Source organism: Physeter macrocephalus, chromosome 11, assembly GCF_002837175.3.
Source record: "Physeter macrocephalus isolate SW-GA chromosome 11, ASM283717v5, whole genome shotgun sequence".
Lineage (NCBI taxonomy): Eukaryota > Metazoa > Chordata > Mammalia > Artiodactyla > Physeteridae > Physeter > Physeter macrocephalus.
Genome location: NC_041224.1, coordinates 159,487,544 through 159,513,076, shown reverse-complemented (window position 1 = coordinate 159,513,076; position 25,533 = coordinate 159,487,544). Strand labels below are relative to the sequence as shown.

At 39.1% G+C, this 25,533-nt stretch overlaps 1 protein-coding gene across 8 annotated transcripts in view; it reads right to left on the bottom strand.

Annotated features, from left to right (window-relative positions):
• NRXN3 (neurexin 3) overlaps positions 1-25,533 on the bottom strand; it is a 1,750,257-nt gene that overhangs the window by 176,106 nt on the left and 1,548,618 nt on the right. For all 8 annotated transcript variants that reach the window (XM_028496242.1, XM_028496240.1, XM_028496243.1 and 5 more), the window contains one exon: positions 18,891-19,062. In XM_028496242.1, the coding sequence (XP_028352043.1) occupies positions 18,891-19,062 (172 nt within the window). The remainder of the gene's footprint in view (positions 1-18,890; positions 19,063-25,533) is intronic.

The following is a 25,533-nucleotide window of genomic DNA, read 5'->3' as shown; positions in this document are numbered from 1 at the left end:
ATTTAGACTATTTAGGTAAGACTTGTTTTGAAGAGCCCAGGCCATCACCAGATTCTTTGTTAAATATGGTTAAATGTATACCAACTTATCTGTCCAATAAAACACATGAGAATTTTTACATATTGGTTCCAATTTTGAGACACATTGTTTTGGACAATGTAAAATTTAGAACACCTTTCCCAAACTAGTTTTCTATTCTGACTGAATCCCGTCATTATTTCTGGGTAAACATGAACAAGGGCTTAGAGTTCAAATTTCTTCAGCATCCTGGAACATTACTCATCTAAGATCCAGAGATTTGAGCTCCTTCGAGGAACTCTTTATTAGCATTTCCCCACCTTTTAGGAGGACTGCATTTTCCTACTTGTTTGCACCAGCCTTTACGGTCTGAAGGAGATTCTTCTTGCTACAGAACTTGTTGGGGATCGGTGGAGGTGGAGGGCTGAGGGGGAGGGAGAGTCCACATAACCATTGAGGTCCCTCTTAAGCAAATTTTTGTTTGTTTGTTTTCAGCTGTGTCGGGTCTTAGTTGTGGCACGTGGGATCTTCGCTGAGGCATGTGGGTTCTTTCGTTGTGGTGCGCGGCCTTCTCTCTAGTTGCGGTGTGGGGATTTTCTCTTCTCTAGTTGTGGCACGTGGGCTCCAGGGCACATGGGCTCTATAGTTTGCGGCAGGCGGGACCTCTCGTTGAGGCGTGCAAGCTCAGTAGTTATGGCGCATGGGCTTAGTTGCCCGGCGGCACGTGGGATCTTAGTTCCCCGATGACCAGGGATCGAACCCGCGTCCTTTGCATGGGAAGGAGGATTCTTTACCACTGGACCACAAGGGAAGTCCCACAAATTTTTTTGTGTGTTTCATAATTATAAAGCAGTTTCTAGGAGTAGAGGTCATTGGACCTTACAGTTTATATTTTGAGAGGAATCTACACTTTTAAGGTCGAGGGGACCTCAAAGATCATCTAAGAAATATGTTTCTCAAACTTTCACTTAGAACATCATGAGCCACAGGATTTCTAGAATAGGCAAGCATCAGAGAGTGTATGTCTTGAAGACCACCCTTCCCCCACAAAGGTATTAATTAAAGAATTGTCTATACTCCTGATTTGTTTGGTTATGTGGCATTTCCAAGGCTTTTCAAAATATGAATCAGTTGGCAGCCATGCATCATTTAGTGCAAGATTCAAAGGTCAGGTATACACGACTACAATGTGGTACAAGAATCAAAATTTTCCCAGTGAACGAGTAACCTCAGGGAATGCGGCTGGTGTACTATATCTTAAATTCATGCAATGCCTTGTTCTCGTTAACTCCTCTTGGCAAATTAATTCAAATTGATTTGTTTGTGAGAACTGCAGCATGGCTTCAAATCTGGCCACAAACCAAGGATAATGATAAATAACAATGTATTCAGCTCAGAGAAAATATCTAGAGAAAAGTATAGATCAGCATGGGGGCTGTTTTTATAACATAACTGACTTTGTAAAAAAAAAAAAAAAGAAGAAAAGAAAATAAATGAAAGGGAGAACATAGCCTACACAAATAAAACATATTTTATAGATAACACTAATATATCATAAATATCCCAAACAAAGGCAGATAAAGTATCTGAAAGCATACAAGGAGGAATAGAAAAAAAAAAGATTAGAAAAATTTTAAATGGACATTTAATTTTTTAAAACACCATTAACTCAATTTAAGGCAGAATAATAAGAGGTAATGGGGGGGGGGGAAAGAAAAAAGAAAAAAATGTGATATGACAGGAAGAACCAAGATTAATTCCAAAATGTCATATCCGAAAGAAAGAAAAAAAAAGGACAATTCCTCAGTAAAAATCATCAGTTTCCAACCTCAGTTTGAGGCCTTGAGTTGAGAGGGAGAAAGTTTAAGAGGAAAATAGATTGTAATAATGAGAGCCTTTTCCAAGCTCTCTGCTAGTGTGTTAAGTTGCAAAATAGCTATAATCCCATTCCGATAGCCATGCCCCTTTGCAGTGGGACTTTGTCACTCCTCCCATCAGATATAAGTCTATTTTTCCACCCCTTGATTCTTGATTGGCTCTGAGACTTGCTTTGTTCGGCACAGGACATACTAGTGTGATGGAAGCAGACGTTTGAACAGCCCTTACATGTTGGTGCTTGCCCGCTTATGCTGATGAAGCCCGAAACTGCCATATGAAGGAAGCTGGTCTGGGCTCCTGGAAGATGAAAGACCACAAGAAGAGAAACCCCATCCACCCAAGCCTACCCTTCCAGCCCAGTCAGCTCACTTGAGCCCCTGGATGTGTGAGTGAGGCCATCAAGATCATCTAGCTCCATCCAAGCCAGCCTGGAACAGAAAAAACACCCACCTGATCCACAGAAACATGAGCCAATAAATAAAGTTTGGGGGTGGTTTGTTATGCAGCAAACACTAAATGATACAGCCAGGAAGTCAGGAAATCCAGTAAGGACCGGGAAGCTGAGATGGGGTAAACGAAGCACCCTCCCCTATTTGAGTCTCCATCAAGGCCCATCAGGAGGAATGGGGAAGCACTCAGCTGCTGTCTGGGGAGTCAAGGGAGTTTGCTTAGGGAAAACCTTAGGGATCTTGGAATGGACACAGGGAGACACAGGCCCCTGTTGTCTATCCTTAGCCCTCTTCCACATTCTAAAGGGAGAATTATCAAGTCCAAGGGGAAGGGATGCAATAATGCAGCTTCCATGAAAGGGGAAGGAAAGGTCAAGGGTGAGGGAGTTGGAACAGGGTGGGAAAACTAGAGAAGATTGATTCTTCTCTGATCTCCATCCATTTCTAGACTTAGACTAAGAAAAGGGAGGGAGAATAGTGGAGGTTGACTCTACAGGTAATAAGGGGCCATCACTATTTAAATGATGGATGGACAGACGGTTGGTAAGAAAAGCAGGTTGGACTTACTGGTAAAATATCCTGGAACACTAACCCCACCCCCACCCCAATGGATTTCTTAGTCCTCAAATGGTTTCATGGGAAACCTTGGAGGACTGCCTTCTCTTTTTCGGAGCAAACACTGCTTTCACTAACCACAGCCTTCTAAACCCAACCAAACCAAACTGTTTATGTTCTTGCAGGGTACAAACAATCTCTGGTCATGAATAGCTTTACCTACGTTTAGAATGGAAGGCTATTCCCCCTCACACTTCCTACTAATACAAAATAAAAACAAAGCAAAGCATTGAATTAAAGACCAAAATGAGACAAAACGCATTCCTGCCTTGCAACCTTGGCTTGTAAAAATCAGGCACTGCATCTTCAGCCCCTTTTTAAAGCTCATGGATTAAAAAAAGCAGCCTTTATAAATTCATGGATGAGTTTAAAAGTCATTTTCCTGGGCCTTAACAGCTGGTATCAGAATAGTATTATTTTAGCATGTCAATGGCAGTTAGACTCTAGAGAAAAGCATTAAAAATGACCAAAATTTAGTGACTAAGGGGTTCAATAAAGAGAAAGGACAACTAACACTGCCAAGTGTTTTGACCGATAACTCAAGCAACACATATTTGTCAATAATTAGAAGTATATCACAGTTTATGTCATGACTCAAATATTAGTTCATATTATAAATGTGATAGCCAGAACAGCATTTTTTTAAAAAATTAGGGCTTTTTTCCCCCCACTTTTAAGAAAGTGGTCAATGATTATGTAAAATTATGGACACATTTCAAATATTTACCTGCCACCTAGACTCCACTGTCCTACACTGCATCAGTTCCTAGGGGCATGGTTCTTTCCTTTGGTGTGAAATTATAATCACCTTAACAAGGTTTTGTTTTTTTTGTTTAAACAATCTTTTTACACCATCCTACACACAATCCCCTCCCCAACACACAATGACACCAAACACTGACACATCTTAAGTGCTCAAGAATACTCATGAAATTGATGACTACTGCTGCCTCAAACAGAGGCAGGTATCCTAACTCTAATAAATGATTAACTTATTAGCTTTGACGGTTAGATGGTTACTAAAGTTCTCATAATCTCTGAAAACCTACAAATGTGAGGCATATAAATAAAATATTAATGACTTCCTTCTTTTAGTCACTTAACATGACATTAAATATATGATAATAAATCTTGGTTACCTGAAGAATATGTCTAAAGATCTGTAGGCTATTTTATATTTAAATATATTTATTTGTGCAGGGCAAATGCAACATTTTTTATATTACCCAATGATGTGTGTGTATATGTATCCCGTATAAGAAGAGAGATTTTATAGATATCTCGAAGGAAAGAATGTCTTTGCATGTTCTCCATAAGACCTTGCACCTTTCAACAAGAAACAGCTCCTGCATATCTGTAAGAAATAAATACCCAGGATTTAAAGAATGATTCAGAATAATTTCAAATGTCATCTCTAATAATAATGGAATTGATCGATTTTTTTTTTTTATAAAAGTCAAGGAGGAGATATCAGACAGATCTATTCTCTTGATGGAAGAAGCAAACTCTATCATCTGCAATATTTCAAATTATACTAGTCAAATTAGAGTAGTCCATATTGTGTAGAAATTTCTAAACCAACCAGGGAAATGGACCAGATGAACTAGTATTTTCACCATTCTAATTGCTAGGTTCCTTTGAAATTTACTCTTTCAGAAACCCACTTATATCTTTGCAATAATGATTCAAGAGATTAAAAGAAGCCTTGAGTGTCTTGATTTGCTTACTCCAGTTCTATTGATGTACCACTGCTGTCTTGTCAAAAATCACTTAGAACATTGGTGAGTATAAGGTATTTTATTATTAGGACAAGAGACGAGACAGGTAGAGTGGAGCATGCAGTTTTCTTGGTTTTATATTTTCATTTCTGATTTTCAGGGATGGTGGTTTATTTAAATCACACTGGAATCCTCACAAGTGCCTAGACTTCTGAATGGGGACTGAAATTTTCCATCTAGCCAAAACTCAAGGATGCTGCCCAAAGATTTACTTCATTTATTGTTTTTCTTTCAAAGATTTACCTTTGAGTGTGACTCAGAAAGGAGAACCTAGACACAGTGAGTAGTAAAGATATATGAAGATTTTCTCCTTACTTATCCTATTGACTTAAAGAAGTTCTAATTGAATAATGGTCCAATTCCTATTATTCAGTTCCTAGCACAGTGATTTACAGAGATAGATGCTTACTAAACACTTTCAGAGAAGAACTTGAATGGTTTCTGTTAACAAAGGAATGTAGATACTAGGGTGGCTTCTGTCCCTAGAGGTTGGCTATGTCATTGGTATTTCGACCACAACTACACGTGTAAAAGGCAGTGAGTTTGAAGGTACACAATTATTGCTTACACTGCTCAGCCTTCTAGTCAACACTTTGCTGGTTCTAAGTAGCTGCAGTTGGGGTAGTGGCACAAATCAAGGAATCAAAGCCAGAGGAGAGAGGAACAAAGTCCATTTACCTTGACTGTTCTATCTGACCAGAAAAAATGAAAGCAACTGTAGCCTGGCAGAAGGAGGCAGCTAGATAACCATGCAGCCAAAGAACGAGCTGGATTTACCGGCTGAAAAGTTCATTAATGTTTTAATTGGCCTATGTGTTTATGGGCGACATCTATAACTACTATCACATGTCAACCAGACCACCAGGAAGGTGGGCTTGGAACACGTGTTGCAGATGAATTGCATACGACTCTTGAGAATGGCAACGAGACTAGGGACTTGTCGTAAAGGTCTGGGATCGGGGTTGGCCAGGGCTGTGAGTCACCGTGTTGGCACAGTACCTCGCTCAGTTCAGTTGACTTATTTCAAGAACAAATCTATTAAGAGTATTTCAAAATTCCCTTTATGAGCCTACTTGGAGCTCACAATTCTCTGAGGCCATAGTGGGAGAAAGTCACAAAATGAAGCAAAACTATTAGATTTCACTTGGTTTATCACCTGTAGGAGATCTCAATTGCTCCCTGAGAACAAGATATCCTTTTTCACATATTGCCTTCATTTTTACCTCTCCCAGAGGTCCAGCCCCACCCTCTTACCGCACAGAAAATTCAGTAAAAATATCCAAGTATTCATTTTGAAAGTCTAAAAGCATTTCAGTTCTATTTCAGTTTGTGCTTCACTTATATAAATTCCTATTTTATTTGAAACAGTCAGCACCTCAAAACAGTTTTATATAGCTTTCAAAAGGAAGTAATAAGTATTTCTAAACCTTGGCTGTCTGAGAAGACTTTAGATTTACTTTTACTTTACACTTATTTTCGATTTATACTTAGCTCTTTATTTTTAACTTCATAGATGCCTAAATGTTCTCCTTCCTCCCTTTTATCAATTTGTTTAAGTACACTGGGAAATCTACCCTTTGAGACCTACCAAGAATCACCTGACTAATGTAAAGATATTTTAATAAAATTAGATTTAATTGTTTCAACAAAGAAAAACTCTACAGTAAAATCTTAAAAGTTGTTCATAATAAAACATCTGATATTTTTCTGTTGCTTTTAAAATGGACTTTTTATGTATATTTAGTGCTTGTAAAGGATGCTCTTTATCTGTGTATATTGTTATTGTGTACATGCAGACAATAAAATCAGAAGTCATCTCCAATAAGCTCAGTACAGTTGCACAGTTTAACATTTATTGAGCATGTATTATACAGCCACTTTGACTTTAAAAAAGGGGGGTAATGAGCAAAACTGTGGTCACTCTGCTTGAGCTATCAGGAACCAAGTCTGGTGGTATATGCTTTCTCTTCTGGTGGTGGGAACTCTGATTTTTTATTAATAACTTTATTACAATCAATATTGAAGTTAGTAAAATGTGAAGGAAATTATTTTGCATAAATAAAATCTGGTCGGTCTTAGGCGGATTTTTTTGAATTTTATCTTAAACTTGTCATGATTGTGTGTATACACAAAAAACGTACAACCTGGTTCTTGTTCCTTTAATAAACAGGAGAACAGAATCTAAAGTCCCTAAAACTCAGCAGCAGGAAGTGGACTGAGTCACATCTAAGGAGAGCCCACCCTCATAAAAGGAGATCAGTGGCCAGAAACAGAGCAGAATTTCAAGCAGGATGCTCTCATCAGCAGGTTAGGGACAGCCAATGCCAAGAAAATGAAGAGAATGTTCTCTGGAACTTAGAAGATGTACATATCAGGGAGCGGGGAGAAGAAAAGATAAATGCTAAGAAGTCATTTGGCACCTTTATACAGAAGGGCTATGAAGAATAGGCGAGGGCAGCTAAGTCGGTGGCTAACAAAAAACCATGAATTCAAAAGGAAAGTATGCGACTCCTCTCAGGAGAGAGGGGAGAAAAGTGTATTCAGAGCTCCAAAACTTACGGTTACTAAGTAGAAGTAACAGAACTAGAGAAATAATCGTGCTTCCTGTTGGTTGTTTTCAAATCTTGCTCTAAGCAATGCACAGCATAACATAAATAAAGGTAAACTGAATCTATGTCTTTGGTGTTCAGTTAGGGAAGGGGTGTATGTATGGTTGGGTTTTTGTTTGTTTAAGTACAGGTAAATGGATTGCCTGTCCCAGTGACGCATCCGTCCGCTTCTTGATCCTGAATGAACCTCACCATTGGGTCTATGCTACTCTACATACAAGTACTATTGTCTGTGTCTCTTGGGATTTAACTCATCCACTTAGAGATTATCTTTCTCCCTTTATTCCAAACAGAGATGACATAGCCCATAAAATAAAGCTTATCGGTCAGTAAAAACAGCTATAGGTTTCAAAATATGCATAATCTAGACCAGGGGGCCCCCACCTACAAAGGAGTAGCAAATCTGGCTCTTCACAGCTTGTTTTTGTATATTGTTTTATTAGAACGCAGCCATGCCTATTCATTTATGAATTGTCTATGGTTGGTTTTGCACTGTAACAGCAGCGTTAAGTAGCTGCAACAAAGACCTTATGGCTTGCAAAGACAATTATATTCATTATTTGGCCTTTTGCAGAAAAAGTTTCTCTAAATAAAGGTATCAGGGTCTCCATGCCTATATTCAAATCCAAGTTGGCCCTATCACCTACTAGTTGTATGAGACTGGAGAGTATGTTACTTAACCTCTCTGAGACTCAGTTTCCTCATCTCTAAAATGGGAATAACAACAGAATCCCTTTCCAGGACGCTGTAAGAAGGATTCAATATGATAATCCACGAACCTGGCACAGAATAAGTACTATGTCAGTATTATCTATTATTAACTAATATTATTCCCTTAAAATCCTTTATGCAAGGATATTTTGTTCTCTCCTCATTCCCTTCTCCAGGATATACAGCTCTGAAACACTGGTAGGCATTTAGAATGAAGAGTTCACCATTGAACTCTGAGAAAACCACATTTCTATGATGTGATTAAAATGAAGACAAAACGAGTTTAATTAAACATTGAGACTGGCAATTGTGCATCGGGCAGAAGCACATTTCTAGTAAATGTTTAATAATGTGATTACAGAGTGTACTGCATGCACCGGGATGTGAGAAACAATAGTAAATTTGCATGTGAATGTACATCTGTCAACCAAATGAATTTGAGCGCCATATACAGTGCACACTGGAATGCTCCTGGGAAACAGATGGAAAAGTAGGGTAGCAGAAAGGGAGAGGAGTGTAGGAACAAACAAATCTGTGTAGAATCCCAGTGTTGACACTTTCTGGCCCTGTGACTGCAGCAAATATGCTCAAACTCCTTGAGCCTTGGTTTATTCATCTGTAAAAGAGGGAGATTAATATTTCTCTCTTGCAATCATTGGACAGATTACACCAAGTGAACCAATCTATGCACAATGCCCACCCATTAGTTCCCTCAGTGTGAAAGGTGTAGGTCAGGTCCCCTTTTATGCTTGTGTATGTCTAGGTAGGGGAACAGAATTTGTTAGCATTGTCCTAGAGAGCCCAAGGTTACAGCCCAAATTCCATGCTATGCCCACCCCTGTCTGGTCCTCAGCCTCCGTCAGACACTTACGTGTGCCACTGAACCCAGATCTCACCTGATAGCACCCTGTTGCACTCTTTGGAACTGCAGGTACAATGTAGTGTAGTGCACAGAAGCATTAAGTTTGCCTTCTAAGAGATACAGACTTGAGTTCCAGGTCTTTAAGTATTAGTTTATGACCCTGGGAGTTAATGTCATAAACCTCCATATTCCTATCTGTAAAATGATGACAAAAATAGTCTCTACCTCTTAGGGCTACGATGAAGATTTAATATAAGAACCCAGTTCAGTGCCTGAGACTGAATAACTGCACAATCAAATTTAGTATTAAGATTATCTTGCTTGGGTACATGCATTCTTCTTCCACTAGACTATAAAATCCTTGAGGGCAGGGGTTTTGTTTTATTTCCCATTGTACGGCCATCACCTAGCTTGGATTCACATGTAAAGTAGACTTTGAATAAATATTTGTTGAATGGTGAATGAATGAATGCATAAGGAGACCACGCCACTCAAACCCACTCCACTGATGAGGAGGGGGATTAGCAACATCTTTTCTTATATAAAAGGCAACATCAGTTAATAAAAAGACATTTGAAGTGTTTCTGCTATTTGAAAATGCAATATAAAATTTTTTTCGGGCCCATTATTCACTTACTTCCTTAATTTGTTCTGCTATAACCTTTAGCTTTTGACTTAAACTGTCATTTTCTAATTCTGTACCTGGTCCCCAAGTGTTCTTATGCAGGACTGCATATCCATCATTGGCATTTGTCAGATCCCTCCAACCAGGCCAACACAGTGTCAGGGACTTACGGTAAAGCTATAAAATTACCACGCGGCAAAGAAATGCACCTCATGGCGCAAACTGTAACTATCACTGGGAATCTAATCCAATCCACGTTAACTCCATGAACTGAAGATTAAAAGTGCCTCTTTAACCTTGACTCATCTGTCCGTCTTCCTCTGAACCACCTTTCCCCTTTCTTTAGCCTGCTGGGGTATTGACAGGGATTTCAGAGAAGTGGAAGGTCTTTATCTCTGAGATGAGCTCCAATATGATTACAATCGATTTGAGTGATTTACAGTTTAGAGGGCCTTTCATTACCCTCTGCGCTTTATAGAATTATCAACGACACATTGTATGTGAATATATATTATTATTATTGGATATATATGTACTATTCTCCTCAAAGAAGCTAAACATTCTTTTTTAGGCTTTAAATAACTACAGGGACCCTGCAAACTTGTGCAAAGCTTAAACTGAGGAGACTGAAAATTGGAAAGTTTTCCTATAAATAAAACTATACTCTTGGGTGTGTGTTAGGACATTTGCTGCCCGCATAACTCTGGGGCAGAGAGAAAACAGTAAAGGGTAATTGTGTTTTAGGTTAGGATAATAATTCTAGATTTTCATAATTAAGGACAAATTCTGCAGGCCATAATTTCATTTACTACTTAAACTGGAGCTTCTCTGTGACAATAGGACAAATAAAACTTGTAATTCACTTAGCCCAGCTTTTTTATTTATTTATTTATTTATTTTTAATTTTTTTTTTTTTTTTTTTCCGGTACGCGGGCCTCTCGCCGTTGTGGCCTCTCCCGTTGCGGAGCGCAGGCTCCGGACGCGCAGGCTCAGCGGCCATGGCTCACGGGCCCAGCCGCTCCGCGGCACGCGGGATCTTCCCGGACCGGGGCGCGAACCCGCGTCCCCTGCATCGGCAGGCGGATTCCCAACCACTGCGCCACCAGGGAAGCCCACAGCCCGGCTTTGAAATTATGCAATATTTGATGACTGTTTTAATTCGGAAGAGTTCTTATTATAAAGGCCTTGCAAAGAGTAAGATGTTATTAGTACGTTTATGTCACGCTATCTCAAATGAAATTTGGAAATCACATAACATTGTGACCATACTGTAATTCTAATCTTCAAAGTATCATTCCATGGATTTGGTTTAATAAAAATGTACTCACTGTTCATAGAAATTAAGAAATCTTTTTTGCTACATCCCTACTTAAACAGTGCCTAGAAGTGACCCTCAAATTTCTCATAACTTATTTCATTGAGTCCCTGGACTATAATACATATAATATTTAACTTATGGGTAAATAAACAATTATCGTGCACATTTTAATTAGTAAAAATCCAGTTTCTTTAAATCCAAGGACGGTCTACTGAAGATGAGAAAAACATAAACCAGGACTTAAAACTAAGGTGTGCATCTTATAAAGTCCTACAGAATTTTCCAGGAAGATTATTCTTTTGTTCAACAGCCCTCTAGATCAAAGGGACTGCCCTGTTCACAAGTGAATTCTGGAGAAATCTCTTTAGTTACTATAATTGCTATCATATTATCTGATAGACAGTTTCATCATTATGACAAGCTCCTTTGTGTGCTATTTAATTATTTTATAAATAACCTTGAGTCATGTGTTAGCTTAATGTCTCAGGAGCATATGCCATGTGTTCATGTGCTCACATGCTATGTGTCTGTGTCTATCAGAAATGTTCTTCTCTTCCATAGGATGATTAAGTATATATGTAAGCTTATGTGAATATATGTAAATATATGTTACATACATCTCTGTACACATCCTTGTCTTTTTGTCTTCTGGGTGGTTATGTTTAATTTTAGCCTTAGGCAAAAGCCCACAGTTTGCCTTGAAACTCTTATCAGCTTCTAAGAGACATTTACAGGGAGAGAAAGGCTCTAGGTTTGATAGCAGTAATTGTATTTAACTTGTAAGATACAAGGCTATTTATCTTGTAGCTGGGAATTCACAGAAGAGAAAGGAGGTTTGTCTGATAAAACAAAAATTAAAGAAAAAAATACTAAGCACTCCCTCACCACTCTCTCATTCTCCAAGTAAGACCATGAAACAGTAAAATAGACTTTCATTTAATAATTTAACAAAGCTCTTCCTGTCCGCTTAGATATGTTGCCAGAAGGTAAAATGGGATCATGAAAGGGAAGAGACTCCGAGTCCCCAAGGCCTGAGCGATGGTGTAGAGGAAGGCAAATGTCACAAATGCCCAGGTTAGTGCTGACTTCTAACTTGGCAGAAATTGAAAATTTAACCTGAGAGAAAAATTCTAAATTGTCAAGACTTGGGATAAGACCAAAATTCCTGGGGCTTGCAAGTGTTCTAGGGTATCAAAGTGAATCCACTAAACAATGAAAGGATAATAAGCATTTGAAATAAAATATGTTGGAGACTTTCTTTAACTCGGAAGGAGCAGAGTGTGATGAAAAACTAGAACTCTCAAGTCAGGTGGTCTTGGGTTGGAGTACCAGCATTTCCACTTACTCTGTGGGGATAGTACTAACATTGACCTCTAGTGTTATATTAAGGCTAAATAAGATATTGAACATAAAGTACAGAGTATGTAGTAAACGCTCAACCAAGAGCAGCCATCACCATCTGGATGAGTTTGGCCGAGAGATGGTGGCATCACCGTTTTCTACATCTCTGGGACAACAACCCCATGAATTGAGTGGAGTTATTATCCCAGTGACTGTGTAAAGACAAAACACATTAGACGAGTTCAGAAGGTGTATGAAGGTAAATGCCCATTATTTTATTAATGGTATAAATGAAAATTTACATTATGTAAAACAGATAGAAGGAAATAAGAGACAGTATATCCTAGTCCTGCACCGTCCAATACCAGCCACCAGCCACTAGCCTCATAGTGTCAGCCTGAGGATTGAATGAAACATGTATTTAAATCCCTCAGTGCCTAGGACATAATAATTGCACAATAAAAGTAAACCTTCAGGGCCTCAGTCATACCAGTCACATTGCAAATGTGGCTACGTGTGGTTAGTGGCTACCATACTGAATAGCACCAGCACGCAGTCTGAATGAAGAAAAAGAAACATTTTTAGCTTTCTAAATATCAGTGATTCTCAAACCTAGCTGCATATAGAATCACCTTGGGAGCTCCCTAAAAATACTGATGTCTGGACCAGTGCTTCTCAAATTTTACTGTGCACATGAGTCACCTGGGGACCTTGTTAAATTCAGATTCTAATTCAGTAGGTTTGGGGTGGGGCCCAAGGTTCTGCATTTTTAACAACCTCCCAGGTGATGATACTGAAGCTGCTGATACATGGGCCACACCCCAGACCAATTAAATTTGATTACCTGGGACGGGGCCTGAGCATCCACAGATTTTTTTAAAAAATTCCCAAGAGAATCTCATTGGCAACCAGGTTAAAGGATGCTGTTTTACACACACACACACACACACACACACACATCACCAACTCTAGCAAGTTAAAAGTCCCTTGGAAATGGAAACTCACCTAGTACCTGTGAGTCCTAATTCGTTCCTGACAAATTAGAACAAAATGACTATTTAGCAATGCAAGTATTTAGCATGCACTGGTTTGATTGATTGATATATTTTGTGACCAAATGTTTGAAGAACTTATTGCAAGATGGTTTTAAAATGTACTTAGCAATGTTCAAACACATTCATTAAGTAAGCCTCTCTCTAGTTGATGCTATATAGCGATGCTATATCGCTACAGCCATGCTCAAATATGGCTTTCCCTTTTGGTTGTATTTATGCTTCTTATTCCCTTTGCAGGACTTCACTATCTATGTTTTTTTTTGCAGTTGAACTGAAAGTAACACTAGTCCTGAACGGATGAATGAGCAGGTAGATGGGGCTTATTTTAATGTGTGCTTCAAATCTGGCAAGGCCTCAAATGTTTGCAGGCAAAGACGAAAGAAAAGGAAAGAAAACCTCCTGGCTAGGAATTAATGAAAACCCAAGGCCTGAGAAATTTCAGCATTATGTCAAGTACACAGACTTGTTTTTAACCCTTCAAAGTCTCAGTAATCTAGGATGAGACGTGAACAAAAAAAAATCTCTCTTACCCCCATGCATACTATCTAAACAATGAAAGGATAAAAAGAATTTGAAATAAAATATGTTGGAGACGTTCTTTAACTCGGTAATTCTCAAATGGGGGCAGTTTTGTCCCCCAGCAGACATTTGGCGTTTGTGGAGACGCTACTGGCATCAAGGGGGTGGAAATTACGGATCCTGACAAACATCCTACAATGCACAGGGCAGCCCCCCGCCAGCAAAGAATTACCCAGCCCCAAATCTCAATAGCACCAAGGCTGAGGAATGCTACTAATTAAACGAGTCCAGGCAAGGACTTCTATTTGAGAATACTTTCATGGAAAAAATAACAAAACTAATAACCTAGTGTCAGTATCAATAAAATTGATAGGAGATAGGAAAATGAGAAAGAAATTTGAGGGAGTGCAATCTGAGTATCAGGATAGGAATCCTGAGTCTGCCCCTCAACTGTGTGATATCGGGTAAGTTATTTTGATGCTCAGAGCCTCAACAATGTAACCCTAATATGAGTATGGTGGTAATAATACCAAACCAAGTACCCTCACAGGAGGGAGTGAGGCACATAGGCAGCAATGCGTATGAAGGCACTTACAGCATCAGTAAGCACTACAGAAATGTTTTTACTTTCAGTCCCTATAAAGAAAATGTTCTTTGGAATTTGAAACATTCAAATATAAAGAAAGAGTTTTCCCATCCAGTGTCCTTGAAGGCGAGCCACATCTACATCTTTTCCATGATCTGAGTTGGGTGGTCAAGCAGGATTGAAGCATAGGTCATTGGTGGACATTTTATTGACTGAGGAAAGGGAAACCAGTCAAGAGCACTTCCATGAACTTAGTGTGCGATATCAAGGAAAAGGGAAAAAAACATTGAGACTCTGCTCTCCTCAGCACCACCTGCCATGGGAAGATGAAAAGTCTTACACATCGAAGCTGCTTATCAGTCTTCATTTTCCAGGAAGCCTGGTTCTGACCTAAAAAGCCCCTTCCTGTACCATGTTCAGTGTTCTGAAAGCCCTGATGACATAACCAGTCACCTATTCACAGCAGAGAGAGGATCTTTAACAGCTCAGCCTCCCAGGGGATCTAGAGCTGGGGCTAAAATTAATTCCTCAGGCTCAACTCACCGTTCCCCTCCCCTCTCTTGTCCCCTCCACTGCATTGTGTCAAGACAGCAATTAGAGGCTTTATAAGGAACATTTGTCAGTGCCTGGATGATAACTCTGGGCTATTCTTCTTTTATTTCCCTCTCCTGTTCCTTAGCCTTTCTATTTTCAGGTTCAAAGAAAGAAGCTGCTTTTGAGTTGTATCTCCCAGAATTAAGTGATACAAGATCCTGATGGCTATAGAACTATTTTCATTTTGGATCCTTCCTGATTCACAAAAAGCCAATGCTACATGCCGTGGGCCCAGCTGGTTTCTAAATACTTCACAGTGGGATGTTTCAGTAGAGCCACATAAAATCCTATAAATGAGTATGAGAAGGTTCTGGAGTTGACCCACTCATCCTGGTGCACAGGGACCTGGAGAGCAGACACGGTTTCCTGAGAGCAAGCCTTCAGAATGAGATGACGTAAGTGAATATTCTGTAGGAGTTATATTTCTCTACTGTTTAAAAATTAGCTATAGACAAGTAGCACAACTGAACTCCTCTTGCTGGTTTATAGACTTATCACTATTGATAAAACAGAATGGCTTGGAAAAAGAATGGATACATCATTTTTGCAGAAACTGTGTCAAGATTGCATGACCAGGTGGCTTTATTCTTTGATACCTAGATACAGGGGTTATTTTGATCTTATGGTTTAAAATAAATTAAATAAACACTGCCAGATTGCTCTAATGAGCTTTAAATTTAGCAAACTGGATCCTTTCAGTAGCACAGGGAAGCAGGTGGCAGAGAAAATAAGGTATCCAAAGCTGAAAAGAGTGAGCCACTCCTAGGAAGTCCTAGTCCAACCAGAATGTTGGACTTCCCAAAGCCATTTTCCATTCTAGGCAATGGAGTAAGGTGACAGCTCCTTTAAGTACTCAGTATTCTTTGAGTGGCTTCATGGAAGCACATTGCCATTGTTGTTAGGAGGACAGCTTCGTCTCATTACAAATGAGTCTTTTAGCACAGCTAAGACAACTTTTCTTTTTTAAAAGAGGATTTTCCACTCCCCATCTCACAATAACCACCTTTGTGTGGTTACTGGTACTGATCTTTGTAACATGATACTTTAAGAAAAGGAATAAATCTAAGATGACACAGGAAAGATGCTCATTTCTATCTATTCATTTTTCAAAATATCCCCCAATTTGCTATGGGAGCAATATTGGAAATTGTGCTCAGCTGGGAACAGGAGAATCTGGTCCTAGTTCTGTCCCTCATTTACTATTCTCTCATGACTATTCTCTCATAGAAAAAACACAATATCTCCCTGGGTCTCATTTTAAATTTGAAATGGAGAATAAAAATACCTACCCTACCTAATTTACAGGCTATTTAATAGTCAAAATGAAGTAGTCTATATGAGTGAATATATAATAGCAAAAAATGCTACTCAAACGTTTGGTAATCCTCATAGCTAACATTCATTGAGTATTGACTTAACTGACCCAGCATTATGTTGGGTATTTTACATGCATATTCACATTAGCCCTAGAAAGTAAGTATTATCATCATGCCATTGTATAGACTCGGAAACAGAGACTTGGGAGGTTCAATATCTTGCCTAAGGTTTGGAACTGGATCACCAAATAGGAGGAATAAGCACTTACCTAGAGAACCAAGAAAGCAGAGAGAGTAACAAATGAGAATGTGGGGAGAAAGAATCTGCTATATTTTGAAAGCATTATAGTGATCAGCAGAGAAGAAAAGTCAGAACTGTTAGAAATTCTTACACTCAGTTTATAGGTGTTATATTTTGAATTATTTGTGGGGACGTGCACAAAATATTTTAGTGCTTAGGGCTTTCAAGGTCTTAATCTGGTGGGCCTCAGAATTATAGCTAATGGCACCAAGATCCCAACTCTAGCCAGTTGACTCCAAAGCCCATACTTATAACTGCTTTACTGTATCATGTCCTGTAATAATAACATATATTATTACCAAATGACAGTTACCAACAGTTACTAGTAATAATGGTTTTCAGTGGGAAGCAATGCCATTAAAGAAAGGTCTGTTCTGTTTTGAAAACATAGGAAGCAACCCGTAATTTGGAACTAAACATACAAAGAGATAGGCACACAGCAAGGGTCACTGGTTTTCTTACCTATATGTGGTTTTAAAAATGACCATTAAAGAGCCTTCTCAAAAAAAAAAAAAAGAGCCTTCTCATTGCTGGCAGCAAACTCAGAATTCTATATTGGCTCAGGGCAAGTGGTTAACATCAATTTAGAACCTTTGAAATTCCTAATAGAAACACAACAGACCCTACAGCAACAGTATCAGGGCCAATGATAATATGCATGGAGAGGGATTGATTTTTCTTATGAACAAATTAACAGTTTTTAAGATTTCAGGCTATTTCGATTCCTCCCGTCCCTCATCCCCCAGAGTTTAAGAAGCATTTAAAAATCAGGTCTATTAGTGTCTAGTGCATTTGGATGATGATGAGAATTCACAGTAGCTGCTAACACCTCTGGCTTTCTTCAAAGGCTCAAAGATAAATGCATACGGTCATTTTTGTGCCTTAATCTAAGAAGTGCTAAGAGTATGTCAAAAGACTCCCAGCAGAGACTGAACTGGATATGGTACAGAGACTGAGATGGTAGATAAATGAGTGGGCGGGGCTTTTTGCTTCAGTATTTCGGGGGTCTTGTATGCTCTTTGTGAATGCTCCCATAATTCTTAAAGCAGACATAGGAAGATCCTGGCTAATAGAGGAAAAACCCAGTAGCACAGTTACCTCTAATTGGCATTTAAAGAAAAGTAATGTTAACTTAGGCATGAAAAAATAATCACAGCCTTCAAGTCATTCAACATTCTTGGGCCACAAATAGGCAAATTTACATATTTCTCTCAAGCGTGATGATTATTAGCTAAAGGGCTCTTACATTTCTGGAAATGTGCTTCCGGCTTCCTTACCTCTGTGCTCACCTCACTATAAAGGAAGTAAGAAGATAACAGTGAGAAAATGATGGGCAGTTTGGGGTGTAGGAGATGGAGAGTTAGACATAGAATAAATGCCCACATTAGTGACAAGTTCAATGTTCTGAGCTATTCTCTTGCATCGACCAGGTGATAATGTAATGATGGAGCAAAGGCCTTTAGCCAAAGTATTTTCCCTTCCATTCCTGGCACTTTTATGATCAGGGTTCAGGGCTCTTTCCTGGTAGAAGTGAGAGATGAGAGGGAAAGCTAAGGGATTATTTGAATGCTCTTTTTAAAGAAGGCAACCTTTCCCCCCATCGTCCTTGATTTGGCCATCTGGCTCTGGGAGTTTGCTGGCGAATGCTCCTTGACTATAAAATTTAAACAGATGATTAACCCTTCTCCCTCCCACACCAGCATGCCTGCTATTAAAATGCCTACTAGGACCAACCTCTGAAAATCAAGGCAGGCTAGTGTAAGTGAGAGAGCAAAAACTGGCAAAGTCAACGAAATGAATGGAATTCCACCCTTAGTTTTTCTCTCATTGTTACCCTGACCTGACGTTCATCATCTCAAGTTTAGTAAACTTCCTTTCACAGTCTTTCTGCCATCTCTGGCCATCTGTATGTTCAATCACACCTGACTAAATGGCACCACAAAGCCCAGATCTCATATTGATTATTCCACGATTACTGACAATAGTTTATTTTAGAGATGGTGTACCCTTCTCTCCGTTGCTCATCATTTGCAGTGCCCCGGACAATCCATAATCATTGTATTTGGTATGAGCCAGTCAGCAGTATTAATCAAATGGACAAAAGAAGTGTTCAGTGCATAGTTAATAAGTCTCCAGAAGCTCCCTGTACTGGACCAAGTCCGAAAGAAATAACTTATTTTTTCATCCAAAAAATATTAATGTGTGCTTAATATTCAGTGTTTTAATGATTTGGTGACCGTCATGAGAAAATCACCAGTTAGAAGTAAGAATGGGAGAACAAAAGAGAGTCTGGTCATTGAGAGTAAAACATGTACCTGTGGGATAATGCTCATTCACTGGCCAGTTGTCCACCTGAAGCGTGGCATTGCCGCCGTTCCTGGTAAAGCGCACCACGTGGTATTTGCCATCATTTACCGGGGTCCTCTCCTCTTTGATGGAGATGTCAACTGTGCCAATATTGAAGACAACTCCAATTTTCCCCTGTTCCTATAATAAAGAAACACAAAAGGCAAGTTATCACTAACCACAAGGTTTTCTCCCTTTAAAGTGGATTCTCCAACTAACAATGAATCTGTAGGTACCCAGAGAGAGCTGTCGGCTTGAAGTTAATAATAGTATCCTACATTTCTCCATGGGCTTTCATCCTGAACATAAAAGCCAATGGTACAAAACCACCCAAATTGCTCTCAGAGGCTGCACTGCACAGGTTACATCATTTGATTTTGCCCTCAGCAGATATCAAAGCTGGAACCACAGAACTACCTAACAAGTGAGTAATGACACTGCAAGCTTCTGTGAGATGAATTAGGCATGTTTTCTAGAAGAGGCTAATCAGACACTGAATTGTGGGCTACTTCACAATTCAGATTTAGGATTAAAGAGGAAATGCAAGCCTGCTTGCACTCTGGGGGGGCAACCAAGGCCAAGAGGAGGTGTACAGAACGGTTAGGAGCCAAAACCATAGGAGCTAGCACTATAGACTTACTCTTGGTGATACTTTCTGTAGGTATAAAGCACATAGGAAATGTATCCTCAGTGGGGCCCAGTGAAACTGAACTGGGGTTTTCCAAGTCAGATGCTGGCAACCTTCCCACACTTGTAGCCCCATTCCTAAGGTTAAGCCAAAGAAGGAGGTAATTAATATTCAGTGCTATAGCTTTATGTTACACAGCAGAAGAGAACCTCTGTGGCCCTACATAGACTTCTGGGAGGGAAAACACAATGAATTCCAGAAGAGTAACATTAGGGCAATGAAGGTGATGATTATGGTGATGGTGGTGGTGGTGACATCATCCACCTCCTGGGAAGTGCCCAGAAACACTGAAATATAAATAACAATGTTATTAAAACTCTTACTCTTCTCCTTTAATAACCTATGACTAAGAGTTGCAATTAGTATTCAGAAGAAGACATAAAATGAAGGTAACCTCACAGATCAGATATAATCAGTCCCTAGCAACCTCTCTGAAAGGTATCAGCATGCAGGGTGTCAGGAGGAAATGGGCAAGGAGAGGAAAGAAACATCTTTCTCCATTTCTCTAATAGTCTGGCTTATTGGCAAAAGGTTGGACTTTCAAAAACAATACAATTTAGCTGTGATTCTGATGTTCTACAAGACTGAGTCACAATATTTGTCCACATAGTCTGTTATCCTCTATTTCCTTCTATTCAAGAAGAAGGAGAAGGAGGAAGAGGAGGAGGAAAGGAAGGAAAAGGATATGGGAAAAGAAGTCCAGAATCCACACAAACCAAGACATAGGAAAGATTTCACTGAATCTCAAGTTTAGTGATTTTGGTTCATTCATTCATTCATTCAATATATAAATACACTATTTATTAAGCACTCACTATGCTTAAAGTCAATAAATTGAGACTTCTGGTGAGATTTTAGGTACTGGTTTCTATACAGTTTGCTAGACTTCACTATTTTTCCAAAAGACAGGTTTTCCTTAACTAGCCAATTTTCCTTTAGTTATGTGAACACATCTTGTGCCCAATAAAAGAATGAATAAGTACCTAGGAGCCTTAATCGTAAAAAGTGGGAATCTAGGCTGATCAAAAGAGGCTGATTTCAGCAGGCAGGGATGCTGAGATACAGGGGAGTGGACAACGTTGCTCCCTTTGTGCCCTGATAGCACAGCACACAACGTAAAATGATGTCTGCAATTCCCATGTTCTGTTCTCTGGGAGAAGCAATTCAGGTGCCTCCCCAGATGGTGACTAAACATACTCATTTTCTTGAGTTTCTAAGAAACAGGATTTCTTAAATCCCTGTTTATTGAGACACTGTGTTCTCAGCTTTGTTTTGTTTTGTTTTCCTATCTCTGCACCTCCAGCACTAAACAAAATACCTACTATTAAAACATGATGCATGGATAAGTGAACCTGATGATCGGTTCTTTTGCATCTTTCATGCCCACAATTAATAATATTATGATCCATTTTATTCTTTCTCCTTAATTCTCTGGGAATGCAGAAATGACAATATGACTTTTCTGCTTTCTCTTAAAGAGTTGGCATGCACTTCTAAGGATATGTGTGTGTGTGTGTGTGTGTGTGTGTGTGTGTGTGTGTGTTGGTGCCTAATCACCCTCGTGCCTAAATAAGCAAGACTATAATAACCTGAATCATAATCTTTTTAGCAGAATTGAAGGACTGGAGGAGTGAAAAAACCATGACTGCAGACAACACCCTTACTCCTCTGTCCACCCCACAAATGTGGACTGTTTATTGCATCACTGTTCTTCAATGAGAAACCACTGTATAAATCCTGGATGCATGTAAAGGACTGCTGGTGATTCAATTCACCTCAGTCACTAATTAATCATGGATGGAGGACAGTTTTGTGGGGAGAGAGGAGACCTTTAAACCAGCCTTCTGCAGCTTTTCAGCAACAGCAGTGGCAAAGTACAGTTCTGGCTCACGGAGTAGGCTGATCAGTGAGATATATTCTTGGGCAGATTTTCTACAAGATCCATAATAGATTCAGGAAAAGAGAAGATTTAATCTCTGCCAGAATAACTATTTGGTCCTTATCTTAGGCGCCACACATTTGCTATCGCAATCACTGTTTTGAGGAGGTCTTCTTAATCCTGCTAGCACGTTGCCAATGTCAGTGGAGACCCTTACTCAGATGTTTCATTCTGTTTCCTGCAGTGGTAAATGTGCCTGTGCTGGACCTCAGATGTGGTCTCTTCACTCGCAGTAATGAAATCTCTAATGAGATTTCATTACTGCAGCCTCCTTGTCATTTGTCATGGGACCACAGTGGCATTATAATCTGTGGCTAACTGCTTTGTCTCAGTTCATTATAAGCTTTGTGACAAATACCCAAACAGTTGCCCAGGCTTGAATCCATCATGCTCAGCTTCCATGAAAATAAAGTCTGCTGGCTCATGTGTCCAGAGAAGAGATGATGTGAAGGATGAAAAGCACTGGCTTTGGAGTCAGCCCTGACTAACGTGGGGCAACTTACTTAACTTTTCTGAACCCATTTCTTGATAATATATTATGGGGGTAGGATACCAACTTTACATACTTTGGAGGGCTGCTATAAGGCTTGAATGTTATAATTAATATGACAGTACTTTACCAATAATAAAATATTATACCAATATAAGGTATACATGAGATCAAGAGAAGGAACCATCCAATCATTTGACTATTTAAAACACTGTGATTGCTGTAGAAGTTCATTGGTTTGATATGATAAACATGGGTTTTAGCATATCTTGGTTCAAATAATACCTCTGATTCTTAAAGCTGCATGACCTGGGGTAGGTTGTTTAACTTCTGGTGTTTCTTTTATAAAGGATCATGTGGAGGAAAAAGGCAAATTGCAGTGAGGATTTTAGGAGGACACATATGTGTGAAGCACCTGGCACAAAGCTGTGCACATTTTGGGACCCCTCAGTAAATGTAAGTCACCTCTTCTCTTTCTCCCCGCCCCCCATTAGTGTAGTTGACACTAGTGGCATGAGCCGAGGACTGGTTGGCTTGGCAACACTGTCATTAAGAAATATTGTAAAAATAAATGTAAATTTTAGCAAATAGAACACTAAAAAACCAACATTTGCATGGTTGATTTCCTGCCATGAGTTGGTAGTTGCTCTCTCTCCACATTCCTTGGTGCCTTTTATAAGCCTCTCCAAGATAAGCAAAAGTGTAGGTGCAAAAACAGCATGACTATAAATTTTAATAACTCCATACCCTTCACCACTAAAGTTGCTACCAAGGCAATTACTTCAATCTATGTTACTCCTTGATATTAAAAACGAAGACAAGTGGTCAGTCAGAAGACATTACCAAAGAATCGTCAAGTGCATTCAGGGAAAAACTGAACAGTACAGAAAACGTCTCTCTTTAAATAGCCAGAACTGAACAGTACAGAAAACGCCTGTCTTTAAATAGCCAGTAAGTCATTATTTATCAGTAATGACTCTTTATGAGCCCACATGGTTCCTCAAATTAGTCCAGCTCCACCTTTCTGATCGTCCATCAGCCAAATAGCACTGATTGCTATGGAGGTGACCCAAGAGATGCTACCAACACCAGGGTCAGATTTCCGGAGCAGAAATGCACAGGGGCAAGAAATATCTTCAGGAATAAAGATCTCCCTGAAGGCGATCTCTTCATTCATTCCAGAGTGCCCCAGGGGAAGGCAAAATGCACCATCTGCTATTTTAGAAAATTGCAGCTGACAGAAACAGAACTGGGGCTCTCAAATGTGTGCCAGGACGCTATGCAAAGGAAGCAGTTCTCAATATCTTAACTTCTAGGCTTCACACAGAATTTGTGAGTTCAGTGCTAGGCGGTAAAACAAGGAGAACAACATGAATGTGAGCCTGCTTGGGGCCAGACACCATCAGGTCTGCCATACTCATTTCAGAGTCTGGCTTATAGTAAATAAAGTAATCAGTGGCACTGTTTACCACATTTTGGTAGTTCTCCTCCATTATGGGCTCATAGGAGAGAGAAATTCTGGGTTCGCTTGTGATGGGTAGGGCCAATGGACCAGTGTTGACCAATAAAATCAGGTGTTACTACTGAGCCATCCGTTTAATTGCTGGTTTGAGACCTGCCAGAATTCTCCCATTTGCTCTGAACCACTGCATTCAGCAAATTCTTAGTAGTGACTTCTTTGTCATTCTGGGTCATTGAGGATGACAAGCCACACTACAAGTGACATGGAACATGTGAGAAACAAAGCTTGGTTGCTTTATGCCACCAAATATTGGTATTTGAAGCTGTTACTGCAGCAAAACCCAGACTATCTGGATGATGGAGTAGGTGCTCAACAAGTATTTCTAACAGAATAATTTTCAAATTCCCACAATTACCCTTAAAATATATTTTTTTGAATGTAGAAGCATTTAGGAGAATCCAGCTATATTTTATTAAGCCAGACATGAAAGAGATTTCCAAAGATGTAAAACAATGCCATTATCAGTAATTTTTTAAATACTGCTTTTCAAAAATTATGTTATTTATGTGAACATGAATTGGGCTTATCACTCATTTCTAAATGGATTAATAAACAGCTATTTTAAATGTTTCATGGTTTTAATTTCTAACAGGGTAAACATCACTAGATATAACTCACGTTAACAAAAGCTCTTTGGGCTTCTCATCATTTTGTTAAGTTTAAAGGGGTCCTAAGACCAAAAGATTTGAGAACTGCTAAGTTAGTTGATCTGGAAGGTTTATTCCACCTCAAAAACTTCATTATACTGCTGTGTTCAGAGTTCCAGGCAAAACAATAAAAAATTAGATTTGCTCTATCTTTTCATTCTAAGACATAGCCTAACAATTTAGTATAAAATTGAATTTTACCTACATTTCTTTTATTTTTTGAATTTTTGAATTTTATTTTATTTATTTTGTTATACAGCAGGTTCTTATTAGTCATCCATTTTATACACATCAGTGTATACATGTGAATCCCAATCTCCCAATTCATCACACCACCAGCCCCACCCCCCCGCAGCTTTCACGCCTTGGTGTCCATTCGTTTGTTCTCTACATCTGTGTCTCAGTTTCTGCCCTGCAAACGAGTTCATCTGTACCATTTTTCTAGGTTCCAGATATATGCGTTAATATACGATATTTGTTTTTCTCTTTCTGACTTACTTCACTCTTTCCCTCAAGACTGCTTTGGCTATTCGGGGTCTTTTGTGTCTCCATACACATTTTAAGACTTTTTGTTCTAGTTCTGTAAAAAATGCCATTGGTAACTTGATAAGGATTGGATTGAATCTGTAGATTGCTTTGGGTAGTATAGTCATTTTCACAATATTGATTCTTCCAATCCAAGAACATGGTATGTCTCTCCATCTGTTTATATCATCTTTAACTTCTTTCATCAGTGTCTTATAGTTTTCTGCATGTAGGTCTTTTGTCTCCCTAGGTAGGTTTATTCCTAGGTATTTTATTCTTTTTGTTGCAGTGGTAAATGGGAGTGTTCCCTTAACTTCTCTTTCAGATTTTTCAGCATTGGTGTATAGGAATGCAAGTGATTTCTGTGCATTAATTTTGTATACTGCAACTTTACCAAATTCATTGATTAGCTCTAGTAGTTTTCTGGTGGCATCTTTAGGATTCTTTATGTATAGTATCATGTCATCTGCAGTGACAGTTTTACTTCTTCTTTTCCAATTTGTATTCCTTTTATTTCTTTTTTTCTCTGACTGCCGTGGCTAGGACTTCCAAAACTATGTTGAACAATAACGGTGAGAGTGGACAACCTTGTCTTGTTCCTGACCTTAGAGGAAATGCTTTCAGTTTTTCACCACTGAGAATGTTTGCTGTGGGTTTGTCATATATGGCCTTTATTATGTTGAGGTAGGTTCCCTCTATGCCCAGTTTCTGGAGAGTTTTTATCATAAATGGGTGTTGAATTTTGTCAAAAGCTTTTTCTGCATCTATTGAGATGATCATATGGTTTTTATTCTTCAGTTT